Source organism: Sminthopsis crassicaudata, chromosome 2 (genome assembly GCF_048593235.1).
Source record: "Sminthopsis crassicaudata isolate SCR6 chromosome 2, ASM4859323v1, whole genome shotgun sequence".
Lineage (NCBI taxonomy): Eukaryota > Metazoa > Chordata > Mammalia > Dasyuromorphia > Dasyuridae > Sminthopsis > Sminthopsis crassicaudata.
Window position 1 is genome coordinate 586,247,772 of NC_133618.1, and position 27,721 is coordinate 586,275,492.

Sequence of the window (27,721 nt, forward strand, 5' to 3'; positions counted from 1 at the left end):
GATACCTACCTACCTTGAAAAGAATTTTGTTATAAATTGGGAGTGTGGAGTGATAAGGAGCAGAGCATTTTAGGGACAGCTGATTAGTGATTCTCTTATAAAAATGGGTACCTTGGAAGAATTAGCATTATGATTAAGTCAGTGGTACCACCTTTGAATTTCTCTAGGTCCTTTTTAAGGCCCTCAGGAGGAAATTATAATAAGAGACTAGGGTAAAAGGACCAAGGGAATGAACCAGGTAAGTTGGTCCTGGTATTTTCTTTTAAATGACTGGTATAATTAGTGTCTCTCTATTCAATACCTCCTTCAGAGGCCTTCTCCAAAGTCCTGTCTGTGTGGCTCTGGCCCTGGGGTGTTGATATGTGAAGAGACTCAGAACATATGGCATAAACATCAACTGATATTGTTGGCCATTTACACTGGGCATGTGTCATGCAGCAAGAATGGCTCTTGAAGACCATGTGACTTTTCTTCCAGTCTTGGGTATGTAGTGGAACTGGGTCGGTCTCTCTCTCTCTCTGTCTCTCTGTCTGTCTCTCTTTCCTCCTCCTCCTTTCCACTCCCAAACTTGTGACTTTGTAAGAGGAAGCTTGTAAATAATCGGCATGCAGAAAGCTGGTAGAATGTCATTGGAATTTCCTAGGGAGGCACATTTGCAACACCCAAAATGACCCGCGGCCCGCGGCTCCGGTCCCTACAGGTCAGAGCTCAGTGCCTGGCACCCTGATATTTTTCAGAAAGGTAAGGTTGCATGATGTCATCCCCGTCTTCTCCAGTACAAGGAAGAAATGGATCATTTTCTTCGCATTTCATCAGGACACGTGATCTTCCTAATAAGTTCCCTGTTGCTAAGATTAAATGCATGCATATGCAATTTGTCTGCTTTCTTTTCTTTTCCTCTTCCCCCATTACATTTTTCCCCCAAATCACCAGCACCAGCAGATTGACATAGGATCACAGTCATGTAGATCTCCTTACTTCCACTGTGAAAATAACATTTCCGCTTTGAGTTAGCGAGTCTAGATGCTGCTTTTATTTTAGTGAGTGATCAGAAAATTTTTTAAAAGAAAAATCTGTCTTCAGGGTAGTTCCCAAGATCATTGAATATCTAAGCATGGGGGGAAAAAAATTTAGAATTGCCTGACTCCGAAAATATGAGATATTCTCAGGATTGAAAGATTTTTGCGTTCCTGCAATTTTTGAGCAACAGAAAGTGAAAGGTAGGGTTTTTGAGATAAGCTGAACTAGAAAATGTTCCCTTTTTATATAATGGAGAACAGATTCAGTCTAAAGTGAAGATTAGTGAAAATTAGTGAAGAAAAGACTTTTCCAAGAAGGGGATGTTTGAAGGGACATAGAATTTACTAACTGGTCCTAACACATTTCTTTACCACTATTACAAGGCTGGAAATTAAATTATAAGTTGAATTTCAAAATTAGAATTTTTATTCTTTTCCCCAAGAAAGCAGTAAATACTTAAGCTCCTAAAATGAAGTTTGAGGGAGCCATAGTTGTACGTGAATGCAATGACCCAGAGCAGGCTGCGGAATGGTATGACTCACCTCATTTCTTCTTTCCCTTCAATAAACAGCTTCAATATATACAATAGTAGCACCTACCAGTTGTTTACTTGGAAATATATAAAAGATAAATCCACACTTTAAATGGGTGCATGTAGAACATACACCATGGGAATATTTTTTACCAAAAATCATGGCATTTTACGACTTTGCCTATCCGTTGCGGCTTGTGTTTTCTTGGAGTTCTTTCTTGTGTGTTCTTTCAGAGATGTCAGATAACTATGAGGGGTTAATATTTTCACACACTCCTTCCCACCGCTATGCGTACTAAACAGCTGCCACATATGATTTTGTGGAATTTGATATTTCCAACAAAATGACTTCCTTATTTTCCATAATAATATACTAATCAATTTTACCATAGAGAGCTCAGTACATGTCCATTTCTGACTCCTTCTAATTAGCAATGGATGGAGTCAGCAGAAGAGAAAGCCAAAAAATAGCTAGTAGTGTAAAATTGGCCGTCAAGTTTAGCTATCATTTTCAGTCTACTGCCACGGTTGGTCTTGTTCTACTTGGATTTTCACCATAGGTTGGGTTTGTGGTTGGGTTCCTTCCCCTTGCTCCCACCCCCCACCCTCCAGAAATCAAATGGAATGGCTGCTGTGCATGTTTAATCTAGACAGACCAGTTGATCAACTAGTATAGCTTGTCTGATCAGTGCTGAAAGGAGCATGTCCTCTTGCTACAACTCATACAGAATTGCTGTTTTATTTTGCTTTTTTTTCCCTAAAGATTATGCAAAGAAATGTAACCTAAGATGCAGCAGCCTTCTGAACAAGCATATTTTGCCTGTTATTATGAGGATTTTTTAAAGCATATGGCCAAGAAACTTCAACTGCTCTGTTATCAGAGTTTTTGCTTTTTTAAAGAAAAAAGTTATTGATTTCAAGTCTTATCTTTTTTAATCAAAAAGTTGAAATGAAACTTTCTCATTTTGAGCAGACAAAATCCCAGAATCTCAGAAGGAACCCTAGAGGCCAGCTAGTCTACAGTGAACAAGAACCTCTCCTCCCCTTCCCCCAGCATACCCAGTAAGTTGTCATCCAAGCTTTATTTAAAGAAGAACTCCAGTAAAGGGAAAATCTACATTTATTTTGTTTATCTAATTTTTAAGCTCAATGTGAACAAAGACATGTCTTAACTTGTGTGTGTTTGGGGTGTAAAGGGGAGAAACAGAAAAACAGATGCTTAATTTGACTGAACCAAATGATCAGAAAGGTACTAGCAAAGTTGGATAAGGCAGCCCAATTCTCCAAAGCATGTTGAATTTCTTAAAATATTGCAGTTACTGAATTAATTACATATGTTCATAACAGTAATATTTAAAACTTAGGGCAAGAGGAAAAAAGCCCTGATTCATGCAGTTTAGATAGACTGATCATTTAAAAATTCATGTCACTATTCATAGTGTATTACTTTTTTTAGTATTATTACTTTTTACCTACTTGGAACTCACAGTATCTCTATATTATTTGTGTGCCTATAAAATAAAACAAAAACTTTTTTTAAAAATTGCATTACTATTTTTCACTGACAAACTACAACTACTCTTGTCATGGATACAGCTCATCAATCCAGATACATCCATTTTAACTTGTAAAATATATTTAAATTTTTGTTTTAATTTAAATTGATTTGAATTCTGTAATTGTAAATTTATTGGAAATATTTCAGAGAAATGAAAGCTAACTATCCCATTTCTTATGAAAATCCACTGAATCATAAAGCATTTATTAAGCACCTACCTATGTTTCAGGGATTATGCTAAACCCTAGAGATACAAAGACAGAAATGAAATAGACTCTGCTTTAAAGAAGCTTGCATATCACTATTTGCTCTGCAAGAAATGTTCATTTCTTTCAGTCATGTCCAACTCTCCATATAGGGTTTTCTTGGGAAAGATAATGAAGTTCCCTAGTTCATTTTACGGAGGAGTAACTGAGGCAAACAGGATTAAGTGACTCTTAGTTAGTAGCTCTCATATACATGTGCTTTAAAATGTAGAAAGTGCTTTTAAGTATGTAATATCCACATTTAGAATTCAATTCAAATAATACTGGGGAATCTTTCATTTTGTTTATGGGGTTAGAATTAATATAGTCCCACTCTATGCTTCCCTGAGTTCAGTATTGCAGTTAGTTGAGTGTTCCTACATTCCACCTCAAATACTTACTGGCAAGTCACTTATCTATGTCTGCTTGTGTCCATGCCTGTAAAATGGAGATAATAATAGCATCATAGATTGTTATGAAGATCAAATAAAATCAGATCTGTAAAGAAAGAGCTTAACACAGAGCCTGGCACATACTAGGCACTTAAATGCTAGTTCCTTCTCTCTTCTCCTCTTGCAGTCTCAGGATTCCTAATTCCTCTGCTAGTGTTCTCTCTGCTTTATCAGTGGTTCTCCAGCTGGCAATACTCACAGGATCACAACAGCAGCCATTTACATTCTGCTCTAGGGCATTTTACATTTATTTTCTTATTTGATCTTCACAACAACCCTGTGAGGTAAGTGACAGGTATTGTGAGCCTCGTTTTACAAACTGGTAAACAGAGGCTTAGGGATGTTATATGACTTGCCCAGAGATACCCAACTAATAAGCCTATGAGGTCACATTTGAACTTACATCCTTCCCTCTTCAAAGTCCATCACTGAATTCACAGTATGAATTGATTCTTGATTTGAGCTCCTTATTCTACAAATGAGACAAAGCTGGGAAATGAAATAATTTGTACAAAGAGACACAACAAGTAACTGGAAGAGTCTGGGACTTAAACTTTTGATTTCAAGATTGGCATTTTCTCACTAATATTGTGGATCTCATTTTCCCATTCAACCTCTCTATTTCACTTTGTCTTATAATAAGTACATTTCTGGAGTGGACAAGATTGTTCTCCAATAGGCAAAACCACATGTTTTAAACTATATTCTGAAGTTCTTTTTGAATGTTTTTACACTCAGGGTTACTTTATTTGTGTTCCTGTTTGATAAGGAGCATTGATTATGTGCTTCATAATTGTACATGGTAAGTTCTTAATAAATATTTGAATGAGTTAATGAGTTTTTTTTTTTTTTTTTTTTTTTTTTTTTTTGCTTCTAGTTGATAAATTCTGAGTGAAGAAGTAGATGTTTATTTTCTGGCTTTGTTATCAGTTCCCTTTTGAACACCTTGGTGCATCCTACCAAATAAATTCCACGTCATAAAACATTCATACTCTGACTTGCCAAGTGTAAAAATACTGATAGAATGTGGTTCCAGGAACTGAGTGAGAAGAGCTGTCTAGTGAAAATGAATACTGAGCATAATTGCTGCAAGTACCTGGTGTTTAAGCTTGGAACAGAGTTCACTTATGGATATCAAAACAAGGATATTTGTGCTTCTCCAAAATGAATTATTCCTCTGTGGATGCCATGGTAATATTAACCATCATATGATGATGACTTTTATTTGCATTGTACTTTAAGATTTGCAAAGCACTTTACATACATTTACATACATTATCATTTTATTTTATTTTCACAACAATCCTGGGATGTGAATGTTATCTGCAGTTTACAATTGAGTATAAGGCTCAGAGTGACTTGCCAAGGTCTTTCTGTTTCCAAGTGTAGAGTTGTATCTCCTATATGCTAGCTTTCCTCTCAGCAGTACCATGTCCAAAGTCCAGCAATGTTCTGAGCTGAGTCTGTCTCAAGATCAAAGAAGCCCCATCAGTGATAAACCTTGGAAAAACAAAAAGAAATGGATAACCTCAGCCTATTAAACACCGTCATTGTTAGGATTCTGTAGATGAAAACTCTGTAAACCTGGTTAATGAGAAATCTTTCTCTGTTCTTTTAAAGATTCCTGGTGAATACGAATGAGGCAGTTTTGTAAAGTATTAGAACTGCTGGGTTCTGCTTCCATCTTTTCAGGTCTGCCATCAATTAGCCAGGAAGGTTTCCTCAAATCACACATATTCTGAGTCTGAGTATGCTCAAAGAAAAAGAAGGTGTTTGGAGTACATACTTTGAATTCTGTTCTTGATGTAACATTCTGCGATTCTATGTAACAGAGTTTGAATTTTAGGTAAAAAATTACTATTACATTATTACCATCAAAAATTGTGCTTTCAACTATGAAGTAAAGTTCTAAATCCCATAATAATTATAAAGTACAGTTTAGATGTTCTCTATCTTGGAAGAATTTACATCCTAATAAATGGAATAAATAAGAATGATTCCACGTGTACTAGACATTTGGAAAAGAAAAGCTCTATGTTTGTATACTTTGGAATATATGAGCTAATATTACTATAAAGCTCCCAACCCAGAGTAAATGAATCTGATATTCTCTTGTCTGGTTTTTTCCTTTGAAGATGTTTTGTACTTGTAGATTATAAACTTCTTGAAGGCAAGGACTGTGTTTTTGCCTATGTGTGTATCCCCTGTGCCAGGCACAGTGAGTGCCCTTGACAAGTAGGTGTTTAATAAATGTGGTATGTGTGTGTGTTTTTAATTAGAATTCAATTTGTGCTGATTTCTTAGCCTATTAAACCACCTGGATGATATAAGTGGCTCTTATAATTTTCTTCTTTATGAGTTCCATACAGGAATGAAGTAGAGAATGTAAGTAAAGTCTTTTTCTTAGACTCTAAGAAAACAGTGACTCACTAACAAATTCCTACAGTAGTGTTCCTGAACATATTTTATATTTAGTTTTTTCATCACTTTCCTTAATGGCATAACATTCCTCATTCAGTAATCTAGTTATACACAGCAGATACCTATATGATGGGAAAATAATAATAATAATAGAAAAAGTCATAGTATGTCAGGTTTCCTTTGAAGAGCTCAGCTTATACTGGAGAGCTCAAGCAACCAGAGTAGTGTCTAGCACACATGCTTTAAAAATAATAGTTAATTCTCAACTAATTTTTGACAAAATGAATACTTGAGGCTTTATTTATCATTTTAAAAATGTTTTTCTCTGAGCTTATTTGCATTAGACTACATCAGTAGAGAACAGTATATTTGTAAAGAAAGTTCTTGTCATCTGGAAGAGTAAAATAGAATGATAAACTTGGAAGAGAATTCAAAGATGATCTAGTCTGTCTTCTCTGTTTTACAGGAGAGGAAACTGAGTCCTAAAGAAAAAAAATAACTTCCCCATATTCACATAGTTACTTAGTGGTAGAGCTGAGACTAGAATCCAAGTCTTTTGATCCTAAATGTGGTATTCTTTCACTTTCAGAACTTCTGCAGTAGCTCACAATGCTTTCCAAATGTCCAGAATGAGACCTTTCTCTTTCTATAAAAGTGCTGCTATTGTTTAGCCTACTCTTTGTGACTCCACTTGAGGTTTTCTTAGCAAAGATTTTAGTTCACCATTTTGGTTTGTCATTTCTTTCTCGGGTCATTTTACAAATGACCTCAGGAAACTGAGGCAACCAGGATTAAGTGACTTGTCAAGGGTCACAGCTATTAAATGTCTGAGGTCAGATTTGAACTCAGGAGATCAATCAGTCTTTCTGACTTTAGGCTTGGAATTCTATTCACTGCACCATCTAGTGGCCCCTTACAGCAGCAGAAATATAACAATTTTCATCAGCCAAACTTGAATGGAGGACATTTTGTATCAATACTTAAATTCAATGTACCATCTTATTTAGGTTTCAGAATAAAGTGCAACATGACTTTTTAAACTAGTAGCTTTTAGAGAAAGCTGTCAAATCCTACCTGATGTATATCTTTTTAACAATGTGCAACATTTCATTTATATCTCCTAAATCTCAGGATGTGATAAGTATAACTATTTGTCTTTTAAATTTTATTTTATTTTCAGATTATAAATGCACTTATTTATGTGCTTATAAAAATTAAGCCCAATAGTTTCAAAGATGACAGCAGAAGAATTTAACCTATTCAGTATGTTTCCCCGGGCATGTTGAATTAACAGCCAAAAATTAAACATCATTCCTGAGGCAGTGAGCTTTCTAGGGGCTGAAATGAATCAAAATAATGGATATATCCATAATTCTTCCACAGTGCATGTTTAAGCACTTCTTTGCATATAATTCTCTAGGGGTCACACAATATGCCTTCTAACTGACTGTCCACTTCCCTAGGTTATACAACTTAACTTTTGCCTTCTTCCTTAGATCAAATGTGAACTTGGTCAGTGGTGATGGAACATATGTATCATACACAAAAGGTTTGTAGGGAATTGAGGCAGATCAGGGAGCCAGGGAGAAGAAATAGATACCAGAAGTCCAAACCATTCCTCCTCCCTAAATCCTTCCTAATAGAAATCAAGGGCAAGAGGTATGATACCACCATCATCCCTTGTTCCTTGGGAGTGGGGGTAAGGGATAAATAAGTAGTAAAGGATGAATTGGTCCAGGTAATAACAATGAAAAGATTCTTCAAGTGTTTCCCTTCCCCCAGTTGTAAAGGCAAACTGACTTTTAGAGAGAAATAGACTCGTCAGGATTTCAGAAAAGAACTGGGTCTTTCTACTTGTAAAGATGTTCTAGTTGAGACTCTAAAAATCCATATCACAAAATGGTCTCCAGCGGCTTGTTAGAGGGAATGCTCTTTTGTAAAGTGCCACTTTCCTTCAGAGAATTTATTTCATGGACACAGGATTCAACCAACATTCTATCCTTATATCTTCATTTTTTCCCAAGCTTTGTTTTATTTTTTTAACAATAGCTTCTTATTTTCAAAATACATGCAAAGATAATTTTCAACTTTCACCCTTGCAAAATCTTGTGTTCCAAATTTTTCTCCTTCCCTTTCCCCCACTCCCTCCCCTAGACAAAAAACAATCCAATATTGTCTACCCATCTTCTTATCCCCCCCAAAAAAAAGCCAAAAAATATATTTTACTTCCTATGCTCATTTATTCTCTGGAAAATATTGTCATGTATCATGACAAACTTCAGTTTCCTCATTACTAAAATAAACTGATGGCACTAAATGAAATATGAGGCCTTTTTCTTACATTCTTACATATCGTGACTGGCTTGTATACTACTGTATACAAGAGGCAATTTACATGTTTCTGCCCTCCCTTGCTTGTAGTATTGTTACCGTTTTCATTGTGGATGAGGAGCAGTAGACATTGCTTATGACAATCCTCTTACAGGCTACTGCAGTTGGGAATGGTTCCTTATTTCATTGAGAAGTTTATTTCATGCTAGTTAATTAATTCCTGCTATTTAGTTTATTCCTGCTAGTTAGTTCATTATTGCTAGTTAGTTAATTCCTAACCTTGAATTTCTAGATACCAAAGCTAGAATGGATTGTGTGAAATTATTCTTCATGGACCACATTGACAACATTATTTTCATAAGCTAGTGAATATCAGAAGTCAGATACTTTTGATAATTAAGATTTCATTGTACCTGAAGTCCAGAACATAGGAGATCAGTGTTGCTTTATTGCCAAAATGGCTGTTGTCAGATGCCATTTCTGAAGACCTTTCCATAATTTGCCCTCATGCTTCAGGAGTAAATTTAGACTAATGCTATGTGATAAAGTGCTAGATACTGACATTTGAAAGATGAGCTATTAAAAAGTACTTCTCACTTGTTTCTGGCATCTCTACGTCTTTTGTCTGAATAGCCTTTCAGTTTGAATTTTTAAGAATAAATAAAATTTTATTCAAATTGAATATCAAGTTAGTGATAGTTAAGATTTTGCCAAGCAAATAGTGGAGTTTTATCAAGGATAGGAAGACAATTAAGTCTTTCTTCTTGGTTTGTGCTACATCTTAGGGTAAACCTACCATCAGCTGTATATTCTGGGCTTGATTCCAGAATTACTGGTTCCCTATGCCAAGCCTGCAAGTATTTAAAATGGTTGACTACACTGGGTTGAAAAGATCAACCTACTATTATACATAAGTGTTTAGAGGTACAGATTTTCTCCCCACTCACCTCAACCTGTGGCCAAAAAAATTGCACAAAGTTATTTTTTTTGTTTTGTTTTGTGTTTTTGGAGAATCCAGCTGAGTTCTCAGGAAAAAAAATAATCCTTTCCCATTCTGGTTATGGAAACTTCATTGGCACCTCATTAGCACCTTGTTAGTGAGGACAGGGTGTGTTTTGGAAAACTGGTAGTGAGGTTTGGCTGCTGTATGGATAGGGTTTTGAGTTAAGCCTAATTGCTCTTCCAAAGCTTAGCTACTTAATACTAGCTAGCATTAAGGGTCTATCACCAGCCCATTGACCATCCTTTGCTTCCTTTCATATTCTCACCTGCTTAAGCAATTAGCACCTTTCTAACCCTACTCCCTCTTCATCTTTGATGCTATCGAACCCCAACTACTGCCCCTAAGCCAAGACAATCTCCCTTGAGAGCATAGGTATCTTCAATATTTTCATCCCTCCAACAGACATCTTAAAATATAGCTGACCTGCTCTGCACTTGGAGGGAAATGGCATTTCTGTTTGGCTGCACCTTTAGTTGAGTATAATTATGCCTTGATTTCTTCACTAAGGGGAAAGAAAGGATGATCCTGAAATTTGACTTTGGAATATGTTTCTGTACTGGCAGTGGGTGTGCCCACTGTTCTGGGAATTCACTTCAAAGAAAACAATGAAACTATACTGTGAAGACATGACTCAGGAGCAGAGTGGAAGTTGTATGCTATTAACATCCTGTACCAACTCTTTTCCTGATTGGCTTCTGCAGCTAACCTCATATCTCCCTGAACATTTAAATTTCTTGAGAGAAACAAGAGAATTAGCACTTCTCTAATTGAGGTACTGAGCCCCTTAAGTAAGCTTATGCACTCGCAAATCTTTCCTATTGTGGTGTTATTTTAAGTGTAATGCATAAAATTTTTTATCCTAAACTCTGCCCCTTCCCCTTAATTCTTTGTTTAAATTATATATTTTGGTTATTATGTGAAGTCTGTCCTGTATATTGAACATTGATACAGATTTTGAATTTTGAAATTCAAGTTTTGTATTCAGCACAAACCTAAGATTACAGTAAATCATATTACAAAGATTAGAAAGGCTACATCTGTCACAGGCTGCCCTTAAGAAAAGATGGGAGAGGGGCAGCTAGAGCACCAACCCTGAAGTCAGGAGGACATGAATTCAAATCTGGTCTCAGACATGAAACACTTAACCCTTCCTGGCTGTGTGACCCTGAGCAAGTCACTTAACCCCAGTTGCTTCAGGGGAAAAAAAGGAAAAGAAAAAAAAAAAAGAATAAAAGATGGGAGAACTGAGTGGATAATTCTCACAGAACTATGAATGTCCATTGGGGCACAAAGTACTGTGTAAGACACTGAGAGAGATCACAGAACTTCAGAGAATTTAATTTAATACAAAATGGGATATTCTGAATCTGTCACAGTATATAGTTCTATGACTTTTCTGAGTAGGGAGAGTGATTGCTTCTATCAGGTGAGATCAGAGAAAATTTCATAAATGAAGTAGCACCTACAAAAGCCATTCATGATTGTCAGGGATTTCATTGGGCTCAGAGAGAGGGACCAAGTATGCCATTTTTTTTTTTTCAATGAAGCAGTTGGGGAGAAGTGACTTGCCCACTCAGTAACTGGTAAACTACTAGGGAGTAGTTAAATGTTTGAATCTGAATTTGAACTTGGGTCTTCCTGACTTTAGGGCCAGTGTGCTATCCACTGCACCATCTAGCTACTCCTGCCAAATGCATTACTTCATAGGAACACATTGTACTATGAGTGAAAACATGTAATAGGAAAAGAAGGAAAGAAAATACCACTTTGGCTAGAATGCAAAAATTCCTGGGTCACATTGCATTCCTTACCCTCTTCTTTGCTAAAGATATCTGACTCTACAAAAAAATTTGTAGACTCTACAATGACTCTACAAAAATTTTCAAAGGATAGAAGCAACAAACTATGTATCTATTGGGATGGTAAGTACAATTCTTAGCCCACAAAGAATCTGTCTGTGGATCTTGAGTTCAAGAACAGAGATTGTGTTAGGTAGAGAATGTTTCATAAATAATTCTTATAAATAAAAACCAATTTCAATCTCTTTTTTTGCAGTGCTGCCAAGCTTCTGGACAAGAACCCATTTTCTGTTAGTAATCCAAATCCTCTGCTTCCATCACCTGCGAGTCTTCAATTGGCCCAACTGCAAGCCCAGCTGACCCTCCACCGGCTGAAATTGGCTCAGTCAGCAGTCACCAGCAACACTGCAGCTGCCACAGTCCTGAATCAAGTCCTTTCCAAAGTGGCTATGTCTCAGCCCCTCTTCAACCAGTTGAGACATCCATCTGTTATCACTACCCCACATGGCCATGCTGGGACGCCCCAGCACCCAACAGTAATGCCAAATGCCAGGTTTTCATCTAGGGGGATTGCCTTTTCTCCTCCCAGTCAAGGACAGGGCCTAGGACCATCCATGAACCTGCCCAATCAGGCTACCAATGCCATGGTGATGCATCCTTTTGGTGGGGTCATATCTCAAACTTCTAATCAACCAGCAGTTGTTTTGGGCATTAGCAAAACAGGCCCCGTTCCTGCTGTGGCGGGATTCTATGAGTATGGTAAAGCTAGTGGCACTCAGGCCTATGGTTCAGACACTGAAAGTCAGTCAAGCTTCCTGCCAACATCAGGTACCTCCTCGGTTGGGGTAACCTATGAGGGTCAATGTAGTCATTCAGGGCATCCAAAGCAAGATGGCCAAGCCAGCTTCCCCAAAGACTTTTATGGGCCCAATTCCCAAGGACAGCACATGAGTGGAGGACAGCCCCTGGGATTTCCTGGAGAACAGCACATGAATACAGCTTCCACAGGTGGTCCTAAAGGAGATGTAGATACCCTGCTCCATGGCACAGGATCAAATAGCCAGTGGGAATGGCCCTCAATCAGCCAACCTTATGAGCTATATGACCCAGAAGAACCCACACCAGACACCAAGTTTGGGCCGTCGACCCCTACTCCCTTCACTAAGAAGCAGAGTTTCAGTAGCAGCCAGAGGCGAGGGAAGGAGGACCCACTGCTGTCAATGAGGTCTCTCCAAGCTCATGAGCTGAATGACTTTCATGGTATTGCACCTCTCCACCTGCCTCACATCTGCACCATCTGTGATAAAAAAGTCTTTGATCTAAAGGTAAGGCAGAGAAGAGTGAGCATTTGGCTGTCACCTGGTCTATTACACCCCTTCCCTATTCACCATGAAAGCTTGGCGACCTTGTCTTACCAAGTCATTCCCCTGCTCAGGAGATCCCAGAGGCTCCCTGCTGCCTGAAGAATGGAGTACAGACTCCTCTGCTCAGCACTGAAAGTTTTTCACAGGCTGGCTTTGACCTACCATTATATCTTTATTACCCATTATCACTCTCCTACATGCATTCTACACTCTAGCCAAATTGGCTTTCTAGATATTCCTCACGATTTCCCTGCCTTTGCACCAGCTCTCTGCCATGCCTGGGATGCATCTCCTCCTTATTTCTGCCTCTAAGAATTCATAGTTTCCTTCATATCTGATGTTCAAAATACCATCTGTTACATGAAGTCTTTCCTGATCCCTGAGGAGCTACTCACATTAAATAACTTTGTGTTTATTCTGCACATATTTGGAACATACTTTTAAATGTATATATATATATATATATATATATATATATATATATATATATATATATATATATATATTGTCTCCTCAGAAAGAATTTGCCTTCTATTTTTGAGGATATTATAGAAATTTAAGGATCTATCCTTAGACCTCAACTTTGGCTCAGTTTTCTCATCTGTAAAATGGGGCAATACCATTTTCACAGTATGTTATGAGGAGTTAGTGAAATAATATATGAAAAGAATCTAGTAGCTATAAAATATTTTATAAATGTGTATTTCTATTGCTTAGTTATTCATTTGCCTTCAATATGTACTAGAGTGCCCCTCAATCATTCATCTTTTTCTTTTGACCTAGGACTGGGAGCAGCATGTTAAAGGGAAAATGCACACTCAGAAATGCATGACCTTCTCTGAAAGGTGAGTGCTCCTGATGAATGGATGAAGAGTTGTTGTTTGTTGTTGTTTATTCTTCATTCTGGAAGAAACTGAAGACATACATTTAAATCCCTTCTTTAGCCAGTCCCTTTTCCTTTAAAAATCAGTAATTTATTGCAAATTCAACTTTAAATAAAACCAAAACTCATTAAGCTAGTTACAGCTTACAAGTCTTTCAATTTAAAAATGACCTTCAATGGTAATAGTTTATGACTTAATCCCCCCCTCTCTGTCTTTATCTTCTGTCTATATTCATTCATATCCATTATTTTTTCCTTTTATTACATGATAATCAATGTGAAAATTTAATTTTTGGTTCTGTTTTCTTCATATAATTTTATGGTAATCCTTCTATAGTTAATCATATTTCTCACATTTGTCAATCTTAATTGCATTATAGCATTCTATTACATTGATATAATAAGATTTATTCAATAATTTTCAAATTGTTGGCCATTTAAATTCCTTTCAGTTTTTTAAAATCACAAATATTGACATAAATATATTTGGAAAGAGCTCTTTTGAAAATAACTTTTTTTTTTTTTTTTTTTTTTTTGAGGCTGGGGTTAAGTGACTTGCCCAGGGTCACACAGCTAGGAAGTGTTAAGTGTCAGAGATCAGATTTGAACTCGGGTCCTCCTGAATTCAGGGCTGGTGCTCTATCCACTGCACCACCTACTGCCCCTAAAAATAACATTTTAAGGGTGTATTTTGAAAATCAGATTATTGGAGTAGATGACATGATTATTGTTTATAACTCTTAGACTATTTTGGAAGATTACTTTCCAAAAAACTCCACCAATTTTCAATTCCACCAGCAATGTATAAAGATATGTTATTTCTATAGTCCTTCAAGCTCTGATTCATGCCATTTTTATTTTTGCCAATCAGTGACTTTAATTAGTACCTTTGAGTTGTTCTGATTTTAATTTTTTTCCCATCAATTATAGTTCATATAGACGTTTTGCTTTTTGAAGGGTTTGAAACTGATAAATCAGTGCACTACAGATATAATTTGCTTATATTTTAGCAGCATATTTGATAAAAAAATTTCTTATATTATTCTTGTAAGAGAGATAGAGAATTTCGGATTAGACAATAAAACAGTTAGATGGCTTCAGACCTGAATTGACTGACAAGATTCAAAATATAATCATTGATTACTATATTCACTTCTGATCACTGGAGGGCAAGAAAGTTAGTGAGAAGCTGGAGAATGGCCAGAGGAGGACACCCATTCAGTGAATTAGTCCATGTCATATGCTGTGTGTGTGTGTGTGTGTGTGTGTGTGTGTGTGTGTGTGTGTGTGTGTGTGTGTGTGTGTGTGTGAGAAAGGAATTTGGGGCAGGAGTGGTGTTTAGCCTGAAGAAGAAAACACTAGGGGAACAATTGCTGTGTTCAAACATTTGAAGGAATGTCATACAGAATAAGGACAACTGGTGGTTCATTGGATAGAGGCTGGGGTTAAAATAACCTTTCTGAGTTAAAATCTGGCTGCAGACACTTACTAGTGACCCTATCACTTCCCCCTATTTGCCTCAGTTTCCCCAGCTATAAAATGAACTGAAGAAGAAAATGACAAACCATTCCCCTATCTTTGCCAAGAAAGCCCTAAATAGGGGCACGAAGAACCAGATACAATTGAAAACAATTGAACACTAATAATGTACCAAATAGGTATTAAACTATAATCTAAAAGGGTATAATTAGGAGCAAATGATAGAGGCTTAAAAGAAACCTAGCCTTGATGTCTGGAAAAACTTCCCCAAAATAATAGCTGTCCAAAAGTGAAATGGATTGATAGAGGAGATATGGGATTCCCCATATGTGAAGTCATCAAACTTATGCTACATTATTATATTAAGGAAGGCATTCCTATAGGTTGAACTAGATGATTACTGAAAGACCCTTTCAACTCGCATATTCTACAATTTTTGATTATAATTATTTCTCTCCCCTCCAAGCCTGAGTAAATATAGAATTTTTTTTCTTCCAACTTTTTTCTTGTGTTTAATCCTTTCCTTTCATTATTATTGTCCTCATTATTTTTTTAGTGCGGGTATTCGATGTATTGTTGGTTCGGCAGAAGGAGCATTGTGCACTTCGCCAAACAACACAGCTGTTTTTAATCCACCTGGAACTGAAGGTAAGAGATGTTCATTTTAGCATGAATATAACACTTTGAGATTTTTTTCAACCCCATATCTTCCTCTGTATCCCATCTTTCACAGTTAAAAATCTTCAGAAAATCAAATGTATTCTGCTTTTCATATATTGATATTTTCAGTGTTGGTTTTTTAAGTACATCTTTATGTTAATGATCAGCATTTTCAAGAGAAAAAATCATTATGACCATTAGAAAGTATTTTTAAAGAAAATCTTTTTTTCCCCTTGTTAGTCCTAGGCAGTTGACATTTGAAAGCAATGTGACTGTCTCTTTTTTTCCCCCTACTGGCCTTATGTAATTCCTTTAGATTTTGCCTCAAATATTGGATCGTCATTTGCTGTGGTTCCAACAAGGTCCTTTGCTCAGTCAAACCCCACTTTCTCTCCCTCTGCTTCCGGGACAAATGTGAGTATGAAAGCAATTTCACCTTTGTCATCATCAGCAGCAGCATTTGTAACACCTGTTCATATGTGGTACTGGACAAAACAAAAGGAACGTAGTCTTTCTATTATATGCCTTTCTGCTCCTAAAGTTGAAGTGAATGTGCTCCAGATGTGGCTTACTGGAGTTTGGAAGAATGTGTCCCTAGGGAGTACTATATAACTTAATTTGGTAGAGCTAGTTTCAGACAGAGAAAACTTGACACACTTACTTGGAAAGGGAAAAAATAACAAAAGCAAATTTCGTTTTTCATTTACATGTTTTGTTGGGAACCACATTGAGTTAGAAAAACACATTAAAGTTTTGTGGTTCCTGAAATGATTTTTGGTTTTTATACTGAAGTGGATCATGTCCCAGAAGAGAATGATCCTAGACACCAAAATCAGAAGAGAAAATATCTAAAAATAAAAACTACATATTGTAAGGTTCTGAGGTACCATATAGAGAACTAGTTTTTTTATAAAAACTTTTTTAGATCTTTCTTACTTCTCATAGCCTGACTTTCATTCCAAAATAGCTCTCACTTCCTGCTGTCTTATACCAGCTCCTGCAGCTTCTTCTATTCCTTTGTTTCTATAGAGTCCTAATTTATTGGGATTATTATCATTCTGTTTTTTTTTTTTAACTCTTCCTTTAACCTTTCATACCTTAAGCCTCTCCCTCATTCTTCCAAAGAATCCTTCTTCTCTCACTCTCCTGAAATACAAAGCATTTTCTGATAATTCTGAAATTTAGCTACAATATTCCTCAGAGTTTTCATTTTGGGGTCTCTTTCAGGAGGTAATTGGTGGATTCCTTCAATGGCTATTTTACCCTCTGGTTCTAGGATATCAGGGCAGTTTTCCTTAATAATTTCTTGAAAGATGTTGTCTAGGATCTTTTTTTCATTATGGTTTTCAAGTAGTCCAATAATTCTTAGATTGTCTGGATCTATTGTCCAGGTCAGTTGCTTTTCCAATGAGGTATTTTTACATTTTCTCCTTCCTTCCTTTCTTCCTTCCTTTCTTCCTTCCTTCCTTCCTTTCTTCCTTCCTTTCTTCCTTTCTTTCTTCCTTCCTTCCTTCCTTCCTTCCTTCCTTCCTTCCTTCCTTCCTTCCTTCCTTCCTTCCTTCCTTCCTTCCTTCCTTCCTTCCTTCCTTCCTTCCTTCCTTCCTTCCTTCCTTCCTTCCTTCCTTCCTTCCTTCCTTCCTTCCTTCCTTCCTTCCTTCCTTCCTTCCTTCCTTCCTTCCTTCCTTCCTTCCTTCCTTTCTTTCTTTCTTTCTTTCTTTCTTTCTTTCTTTCTTTCTTTCTTTCTTTCTTTCTTTCTTTCTTTCTTTCTTTCTTTCTTTTTTTTTCTTTCTTTCTTTTTTGGTTTTGTTTGATTGATTCTTGATGTCTCATTGAATCATTCCATTCCGTTTGTTCAATTCTAATTTTTAGCGAATTATTTTCTTCACTTAGCTTTTTAGTCTCCTTTTGCATTTGGCCAATTGAACTTTTAAATAAGTTATTTTATTCATTGTGTATTTTTTCCCATTTCACAATTGTGTTTTTCATGGAGTTGTTTTCTTTTTCCATTTAACCAAAACTATTTTTAAGGAGTGATTTTCTTCAAACAATTTCTGTTTCTTTTTCTTTTTTTTAAAATTTCTTCAGGCAACAGCAGCTTCATGCTGCCCTGGGGTGGTGCTGCCAGCTTCCTTTTTGTACTAGGTGGGCATAGCCAAGTCCTGCTTGTTATGTTGAGATTTAGGGACTCACTATTTGCCTTCTATAGTTGTGTTGGAGGTCTAACAGCTAGCCTGCTGATTCATTGGTTTCTGAACCAAGACAGAGTAGCAGATGCTGCTGTATTTTGGCTAAGAGCCTCCCAGTAGATACCCCTTTGTGCATGGAGGCTTCTCCACCCTGAGTCTACCTGCACTGCCCTGCATCTGCACTGGGCTGCAACTCTGGCTCCTGCCAATTGAGACAGATATTTCCTGAAGTTCTTCCAAAATATCTTCTGCTGGAAATTTGTTATACTCCAAATATTTTTGGGTTCTGTTCCTTTAAAACATGTTCAGAGGCTTGTTCTTGTATTGATTTGAGGGAATCTAGGAAGAGCTCAGACAAAAGATCTGTCTTCTCTCCATCTTCTTGGCTCTGCCCCACAAAAGCTAAATAGAGTGTTTGACTAAACTGCAGATCTTCTATGTGAATATATATGTTTGGGGATGTATTTTTTTAAAACTCTGTGTGTGTGTGTGTGTGTGTGTGTGTGTGTGTGTGTGTGTTTCCCTTAAATCTTCAAGACTGTAAAGTTCCTTGAAAGGCTGTGTTATCATACAGAGCTAGCTTCAGACTCAAGAACACCTGTGTTCACTTCTACCTCTGACACATTCTGACTGTGTGATATTTGGCCAAGTCCTTTAACTTTGCAGTGTCTTATATAATTCTTTAAGATTGCCAAGCAATTGCTAATCTACATTGATAGAGGAGTTGCTGGGAATTCTTCATGTTAACTTGCTAATGAACTTACAGAACTAAGCAAAGTAAAATTAAATAAAAGATTTTAAGTTTCTCAGGGAGAGGGACCTTTGTCTTTTTAGCACACCCTGAAGGAATATGTTAAATTGTATATTAGTGGTAATAGCCACATTAGACATGACACATTTTTTGAAGCCACATCTTAAAGATGTTTCTGTGAGCCAAAGTCCTGGTTTGTACCATTACTTGTGTCAGACATTGGTAGAAAACATTGAATGTGTAGACAAAGGAACAGGAAGATGAAGTATAGAAGTTTATTAGGCAGCCCTAAGCCAGCAGATTGAGGAATTATAAAGAGTTAAAAAGAGATTGTCTTGAATGAGGAAAACAGCTTCCACAATGATTACAATACCAATGAAATAATCAAAACACAAAATAATTACCAAAAAAACAAGTCTAGCCTCAGAGAAGAGATGAGAACATTCACTTCCCTTCATTTACAGAGATAAAGGAAAATGGATGTGGAGCATTGTATTCATTGTCAGATGTGGTTGATGTGTTGGTTAGATTTGCTAAAATTGTTTTTCCCCCCCACTTTCTTTTTTCTTCTTTTTTTCAAGATATGGATTGATAGGGGAGGGAAGATGGATATATTTGGAAACGAAGGTGATAAAAGAACAAAAGATATCTGTAACAATATTTTCTTTCTAAAGTAAAGGGAATACCTGCACTTGGTTTGCAAAGGAAGCATCTGTTTCCTTCTGATTTTTTAATTCAATTCAAAAAATATTCATTAAGTACTGCATACAAAGTCTTGCTTAATGGAAAAATGCTGTAGGAGGGTTCCTGGTACATAGTAAGTGTTCAACGAATATTTAAATGAATCAGTGAATGTTCACATTGCAATACTATTTATATGTTAAGCAACTGGGTAATTCCCTGCTTTAATACTCATATTCAGTATATGGCATGCAAAGACCGTATAATCTTTAGTCTAAGGAATAAAGAGAAGATAAATTTGATGTTTGACTTATCATTTCTGATTTCTTCAGTCAGCTTCTGTGAATATTTAGAAAATACCTGGTATTCTGCTGTCATTGAATCCCTGCAGATCTCACTGTACTACTGGCCACAAGGTTTCTATAACTTCTACCAAGTACAGGGAGACCTATAGGCAACAGTATTCAGGCAGCTGTGAATAAGCAGGGAAGGTGAAATCAAGGAAGGCAAAAGGATTGCAGAGTGGTTGTGGTGTAAGGGATAAATCTAAAATTAAATCATTCTATTAAGGCAATAATGATATTCTGTATAGAACTCTTACAGTTTTTGAAGTCACATATAGTGAAAAGAAATAGCTTTGGTCCCTCTTCCCTACATTGCCACTAATTATACTGCATCTATGGATCTGAGTTCAAGGTATCCACTGACCGTGTTCCAAGAGCCAAGAGAGGAGTTGTTCCTTTATTGTGAGTCAAAAGAACAAGTTTCAGATCCCCATTCTGTCACCTCCTAGTGATACACATTAGGTAAATCTCTTTACCTAGTTTCTCCATTTGTGTCATGTGGGAGTTGGGATATATGTTTCTCATTTAAATCCCTTCTAGTTCCAACATTCTATGATCCTATTGATGAGAGTTAGGAAAGGGTGAACCCCTTTTGGTTCAGTGCAAGGATAGTCTAGTGACAGTGCAGAGTCCCCTGTAAAGGAATTTACAGGCCTGAAAACCTAGATTGATTAAAAAAAAAAAAAAAAAAAGTTTATTGTAGGAGTTTAGAAGTAAGGGTTAAGGTAGAAAGACGCCAGGGCCAGAGATAGTCACTGGGTGGACAGGAACCCTTACATGGTCAGCATAAGGACATCATGTTTTAGGACTCTTGCAACGAGCGGACTCCAGAGTTTCCTTTTTATGATCTTGAAGGTGGGTGGAGTCCCAGGCTCCTGGCTGGTTTCTGCCAGGGTTAGCATTGAATAGAATTCAATGGGTTTTTAGATAAGGAAGAAGCTGTTTGTGGGGGTTGGGGAAACCTGAGCAGATAGTGGGGGTTTGGGAAAGCCCAAGTTCATTGAAATTCAAAAGAGTGCTTTTTGACCAGTATTTGTGAATCAAAGATCCTAGCTTCTTCAGCCATGGTGAGGTTGGAAATCAGAAAGGAATCTTAAAGGACCTCAAGCCCCATCACTATTACCCAGAGAATTATACAACTGCCAATTTGTCTTTGGTTGGTCCCTGAATCAGCCCACTAAATCATCAGATTATTTGACTTTGATATTCTTGATATGTTGCTTTGAATGGAATGAAACAAATACAAGTATGTCCCCTCTTTAAGCACATGTAATATATGAATAATGTGGTTTGCAGAACCATAGAATGTTGGAGTTGGAAAGGGACTTTAGTCCCCATGTAGCCAGACCTCTTCTTTGTGCAGTTAGAGGTGGATAAATGAATAAGGAGGATATGGACTGGGAGGGAAGATCCACTTTACAAAAGGATTATTCCACTGAAGGATTCATCAAAGGGTTTCTTTAAATTATAAGCATGTCTGTTTGCATGCAAAATTTATGAAGTACAATCCAAAACCGCAAAATAGAACTGATATTTCCATAGTGGATAACCATTATTGTTTATAGAGCAAAAAAACCCAAACATTGCTACCATTAAGTCTCACTATTTTTGAGTAGGGCAACGGATGGATCACAGTTAAAATCTCCCTTTGGATTATGTGACAATCAAATAGACCTGTCTCCACCATCCTTGCAAAGGCAACTAACTGCCTTGCTTGATATAATAAGGCAAAATCTCTTGACTTTGAATAAATGGTAGTCTTGTGTTTTCATCTTTGTCTTGGGTAGTATGGAAAGATTACATGAAATTGATTGTAGTCATAGGTCACAAGACAGTTTGAGTCTTGTCTTTCACCAGCTAGGATGGGGGTTTGGAAATGATTATACCTTTGTGAAAGTATTCACTTTCAGTAAAGCTGTTGCTGATGGATAGAACAGCAGGGAGTTTATACTTGGCTCTGCAATCATCATAAACAGAGTAATCAGGTTTCTGGAAAGGGCTGCCTGGGCCCTCTTTGGCTGTAAATAGCTTCCTAGCATCTGCAAGAGGTAGATGCAGAGTGACTGGCTGCCTGTCCCCATAAAATGGCCTTTGGGTTTTCACAGCTTACATGGTGTTTATTTAGTGCATGGTGTCAGAGCTTGAGGCACTTCTAACCCAGGGACATTTGAGGTCTTAACTGCAATTAGACAGTTGTTAGTATTGATTTTATCTTCCCAGAACCTAAAGCATTAGAGCACTCACATAAATGAAGATACATAAAAGCACCGAGAAAAGTTGTGATTTGCAAATATGTTATAGAGGTTGTCCAAAGGATAAAATGTATACACTTCAGAACAATCATGAGCCAGTTGTTGTTTCCAGTATAAGCATTTGTATCTTAGAAATGCTACAAATCAATGCTTGATTTGTTTTGCTGATTGTCTAGACTTAAGAAAGCAATGGAGAAAATGTGAATAAAGTAGATTAAATTTAAAAGTTTGTCATGTGTATGGTTATTTTTTCAGTCAGTTGTTAAACATTTACCCACACTTGCTAAATATTGTAAAATTTGTTGATTACATTAAATTAGAATACATTAAATTAGAAGAGATAGCTAACACAATGGATGACAGAATCAAGATCCAAAAAACTGCTGACAGACTAGAAGAATGTCCATTTAACAAGATGACTTTGTAGTATTGTACATGTGCTAAATGCCAGTCCTTCTACTCCATTCTATCCTGATATCTTTGTATCTGTTTTACTACCTTCTGAACTTCTGGCTTCAAATATAGACCTTGACTTGTTTATAAACATTGTAAAAATAAATCTCAATCGCCTGCTTTTCAGAGTATCACTTTGTATTTTCATAAAGCATCATACAATGGAATGACCAACTCAGGATCAAGTAAGCTTGGTTGGATCTTCAGTTTTTCTGCTAACTGACTACTGTTCAACTCATTTCCCTTATTTGAGCTTCAATTTCTCTTCATCTATAAAACAGTTAATTAATCTCTATGATCCCTTCTGGCTCTAACTTTTAGTGATTCTAAATAGTGCGCATATTAGAGAAAATTAATGGTAGAACTTGCAGCCAACTTTTAGCCCCTCTAAACAGACCACCTCACAGACCATCGATATGAATGAATGTTAGAAATCTTTCAGAAGGTCTCAAACTCTAGAATTAGCATTCATTGCATGATGATGCTAGTTGTATGATAATCTCAAAATAAGGTTGAGAAAGAAAAACTTAATTGATGTTTGTATTCAACACTATATGAAGTAGCTGTATAATTTAAAGAGGTTTCCAGAATCACAGAAACTCTAGTGTTTGGAAGGAATTTAAATGGGAAGGAACTGTATTTCTCTCAATACAGCCCAAAATAGCACAAGCTTTTTGACTTCCATAAAACCCTGCTGATTCTTGTCGAACTTCCCTGGTACTGAGACCCTTAGATCTTTCCATAGAAGATGCTACTTAGCCATACACTTTATCCATTGTTAAATTGTAGAATTATTTTTTAACCCAAGTATAGAACTTTACATATCCTTATTAAGTTTCATTTTGTTAGATGGACATCCTTCTAGTCTGTCAGGATCTTTTTGGCTCTTGATTCATTCATCCATTGTGTTAGCTATCTCTTCCACTTTAATGTAATCAGTAAATTTTACAAAATACCATCTCTGTCTCCACCTAATCCATTGAACAAAACACCAAATAGCACTATATCAGTTCTTGGAGACCTCACTTCAATTTGGCAACAACTTATTTCAGTTTGGGGGAGGGGAGTCATTCAGCTCACACATTAGAAAGGTGAGGTGATTTCCATGTACAAATTAGTACAGGTTCATGGGTTCCAAGTCAGAATCAAATCAGGCTACTACTAAAGGTAGTCAGATTTAGGGGAGTGAAACAATTTGTTGAGATTGGAATTGACACTTCAGAGAAAAAGAACAGCCCTTCCCTAGATTTCTAAAGCTCATTGCCTTAGCCAGATTTTTACAGTAACTTACGGTAGATGAGTTCTTTTAATTGAACTCTTTGAACCTGTCTCCAAAATCTAATCCCTTTCTGCATGTCAGGCCAGGCAATGGAAGAGCATGCCTGCTCTGTTTGCTGTCCCTACTTTCCGCCCATCTATAAAAAGTTTGAAGGCAAATTGAATAATCTGGGAATCAGGCACATGAAACTTCAGAAACCAGTTTAGAAGCAGCATGAAGCAGTTTTAAATAAGTAGTATCATCATGTGTGCCAAATGTAAAAATCAGAGCTTCTACTTTCTACCAGCAGGAGGGACCCTCTAGCCCTAATACCCAGTATAATTCCATTTGGTAGGGATTACATTTCTGATACCTCAAGCCAGAAGAGTTTTAAAGGCAGTTCAACATCCCACTCTTCCATGTATCTAATACTTGGTATTTCTGTGGAGCCCATACATATAAAGATGTGAGGACCAGTATTCTGCCACCTGCAAATCATGAGATAAATAATCCACAAAGAAAATTTCAGTGGATGAATCATTATTAGAATTGTTAGATTGCTCACCAGAGTCTGCTTACTGTCCCAAGGCATATCTCTTTAGGGTTAGTACTCAATAAATGTAGAATATAGTCCTAGCATTTATCTGTACACACATGTGTTTTCTATTGATCTCAGTATGGCATATTGTTATCAAAATTCAAGATTGAAAAAATCAAGCAAAGAAGGCAGTTATTTGTGATCCAAGGGAAATTAATCAGGCAGCTACATTGAGACACCATATCACAGTGGTGGAAATAGTACTGGAGTTCTAGTCCAAAATCTGCTGCTGTGATGGTCACTTCACTTCTCTGGGACTCATTTTTTTTCACCTGTAAATTGAAAAGATTGGAATAGGTGACTAATAGTTCAAATTTTTGATTTTTGTAAATATTATATTCACTTTTAGAAAATCATTTAATCAAAAAAAAATAGCTCTGGATGGTGTGAAAACAGAATCCCCTTTTGTGAAAAAAAAATATAATAATGTAATTCCTGGTTTTTTAGAGCTTAAGATTTTGTTTATGGGGATCCCTAAGAAGGATCCCTTCTCACATAAAAAATGCATAAGGTATATAAATTAAAAGGTGATCTTATACAAGTGTGAACAAATATATGTGTGTGGGTATAAATACATACACACGTGCATATATATATACATATAATATACAACATAGTATTAATGAGGGAAATTTTTCACACATAGAATCAAGAGACCTGGATTTAGGCCTAGTTGTGCCATTTACTAATTTTAGACAAATCATTTGACTTATTTTGAATCTCATTTTCCTCACCTATAAAATGGAGGTGATGCTTATACTATCTATCAGGGTTATAAAGCACTATGCAAATGTATGATATTATTGCTGCCATTATTGTGGAACAATTATGTGTCTAAGTGGAACTAGGGTGGTGGTCAAAAAAGGGGACACAGGAATTTCCTGTTTAGACAAAGGAGATTAAAGAAAGCTATCATTATCACCATTCCTTTGGTTAGTCTGGGAAAGTTTCCAGAAGGAATGGGATTTTAGAACTTGCCTAAGGGTACTCAAATATATATTTGTTAAATTCAAAAAAAAAATTTACAGGCATTCATTTTGGCCCCTTTCCTGACAGTTTCTGCCCCTGTGATTAATTGCCTTTCATTGATTTAATGGTATGTTAGAAGGTATTTATTCTTTGAGAGGTGGATATTCCAGCCTAGCTAGTCAGTGGTGATTGCATTAATAATGTGGGAATGAGAACTCGGACTTTTCTTTCATGCTGTAGAGAAAACTTCAAAGCTGATAGCACTATTTGTTTCCCTTGTCACTAGTGGGGCAAGAAGAGATGTGCTAAAATCATTAGAGTTTAGGGGTATGGTTTTTTTTTTTTCATTCATAGTGCAGAAAGCAACTTTGTCTAAGTGAAATTGTATATTGATTACAGAAGACTTGGGCACAAAAACATATACTAACTCTCAACTTGCCAAACCCAACAGAGAAACCACTTTGCTGAACTTGATCTTGGAAAGCTCACTTGATTTGCATCTTGCTTTGAACTGCTCATTCTAATTAAGGTCTGAGATCCAGAGCTTTTTAAAAGGCACTCCCATTCTTCTCAGGAGGGTTCTTAATGTCATTAGCTCAGCTCAGTTACATACCTCTCTGTAGATCTATCTGCACAGAATGCAGAAAACTCCATTTCCACTTAAGAGAGATCCACAATTGCTGTGGGAACTTCAGTAATAACATGTAGAATATTCACCACTTTGGGGAAGCAGTTATCAGTGGGAGAGCATCCGATATTTTAGTTCTTTTAAGGAGAGGTATGGTGTGAGGCACTTAGCCTTCTATCTAAGACTAAACTCCAAAAACAAAATTTTCAATTAATTTAATTGTCTCTAGTACAAAGAAGAAATAAAAAGTATTCAAAATGGAATTGCCAAGTAATAGCATTTTGTGTAAATCTCCAAACACATTATTATATTTATATGAGAGGCAACCCACACCTAAATTCCAGTTTGAAGTAAGATTTTACTTTAGCAATGGAAGGTTGTGGTTATGGAAATTTAAAGCATATTCTTGTAACCTGTTTGTTTATAGAATTGAGTCTTTCTATCTTATAATGCTCTTGAGTAGATTCATGCTTCAATATTTCTTATGCCACTGATACATACTAAGCATTATGATTTCTGTTCTCTGAAAGCGATGAATATCTTTGTTTTGTATGTGTGAGCCTAAGCATGGATTCTTCCTTCCTATGCATGAATTGTACAAACCTTTCCAACCTGATTCACCTTCTCATGTACTCCCATTATATTTTTCCTTTTAGAGCCTACTTCTAAAACGAAGTTCTATTGGAGGATTAATTGGATCATAAAATTATATGAACAAAAGCCTACTATAAATTCCTATTTTCTAAACCTATCTGTTACACTGTAGTTCTTTTTTTCCCCTGTGAAGTATCCTATTTTACTCCCCACAACATCTTTTCATGGATTGTAGATTTAAACCCAAAAAGAACCTGAGTTACTTAGTCCAAACCCTTCATTTTACAGATGAGAATTTGAGTTCAGTTGTAATGTTCTTGGTGGGTTTTCTGGAGGTCTCTGGGCAACCTTCTTTTCAGTAGAGCAATCACCACAAGAATAGCCAGGTGTTAAAGTCCAAATCCTTTATTGTCTTCTTCAAAATCTTGTCTCCTAGGGCCCAACTAGCTTTCTTGAGATCCTTGAGGAGTCTTGGTTTCGATGGAGAAGCTAAGGAGAACAGCCCTGCCACCAAGGTGGTGTGAGATGGGATGAATGAATCTGAGTTCAAGAGCTTGTGCTTCAGCCTCCAGTCCGCTTGTCTTCCCTAGTTCTCTGAATTTGGCTGAGGCTCCCAGCTTATATGCTCTACACTGAGTATAAACCAATCATATCATTAGGAAACCATTATTTGTTGTAAGATTAAATCAGTCATACTGAACTTAGAATACTATTAATCACCATGCTATACTAGATAACCATTGTATTTATCAGTTCTGTTGACTTAACACCTTGTAAGAATCCTTGTTTTAGAATTCTGGCTTATAACATTCAGTGATTTGACCACTCTCATACAGGGCTAGGAGTTGATCTGAGGTCCTCTGACTCCAATTCAAAGCTCTTTTCATGGTAGCATGATCTTCTCCCCCCTCCATCCTGCCACCATCCTCATATTTTACTCAATAAATAATCATTTACTTTATCAATTGAGGTCAGCTGACCCAAGTTCTCTCAACTCCTTTCCTCCCCACCTCACAACTTTTCTTTGACTTTTGCTCTTCTTCCAGGATGAGTTTGCCCTTCTTTCTGCCACAACTAATCCATCCCTTTTCATTCCCTCCAGTGGCTTGCCGTCTCAACTATTATCTGTCTGCAGAACCATCCATGCTTCTTCAGACACAGCCAATACGGGGATTTGTTTTGCACTACTATATTTATTCATTACAAGGATAGGCTTTTATTTGTCAGGGACAAGGGGCTTATGGGAAAAGAACAGAGGGT

At 36.7% G+C, this 27,721-nt stretch overlaps 1 protein-coding gene across 4 annotated transcripts in view; it reads left to right on the forward strand.

The window, feature by feature from the left end:
* RBM20 (RNA binding motif protein 20) overlaps positions 1-27,721 on the forward strand; it is a 227,809-nt gene that overhangs the window by 153,491 nt on the left and 46,597 nt on the right. For all 4 annotated transcript variants that reach the window (XM_074295574.1, XM_074295573.1, XM_074295571.1 and 1 more), the window contains exons 2-5: positions 11,618-12,686; positions 13,509-13,570; positions 15,644-15,735; positions 16,064-16,161. In XM_074295574.1, the coding sequence (XP_074151675.1) occupies positions 11,811-12,686; positions 13,509-13,570; positions 15,644-15,735; positions 16,064-16,161 (1,128 nt within the window). In that variant the 5' untranslated portion in view covers positions 11,618-11,810. The remainder of the gene's footprint in view (positions 1-11,617; positions 12,687-13,508; positions 13,571-15,643; positions 15,736-16,063; positions 16,162-27,721) is intronic.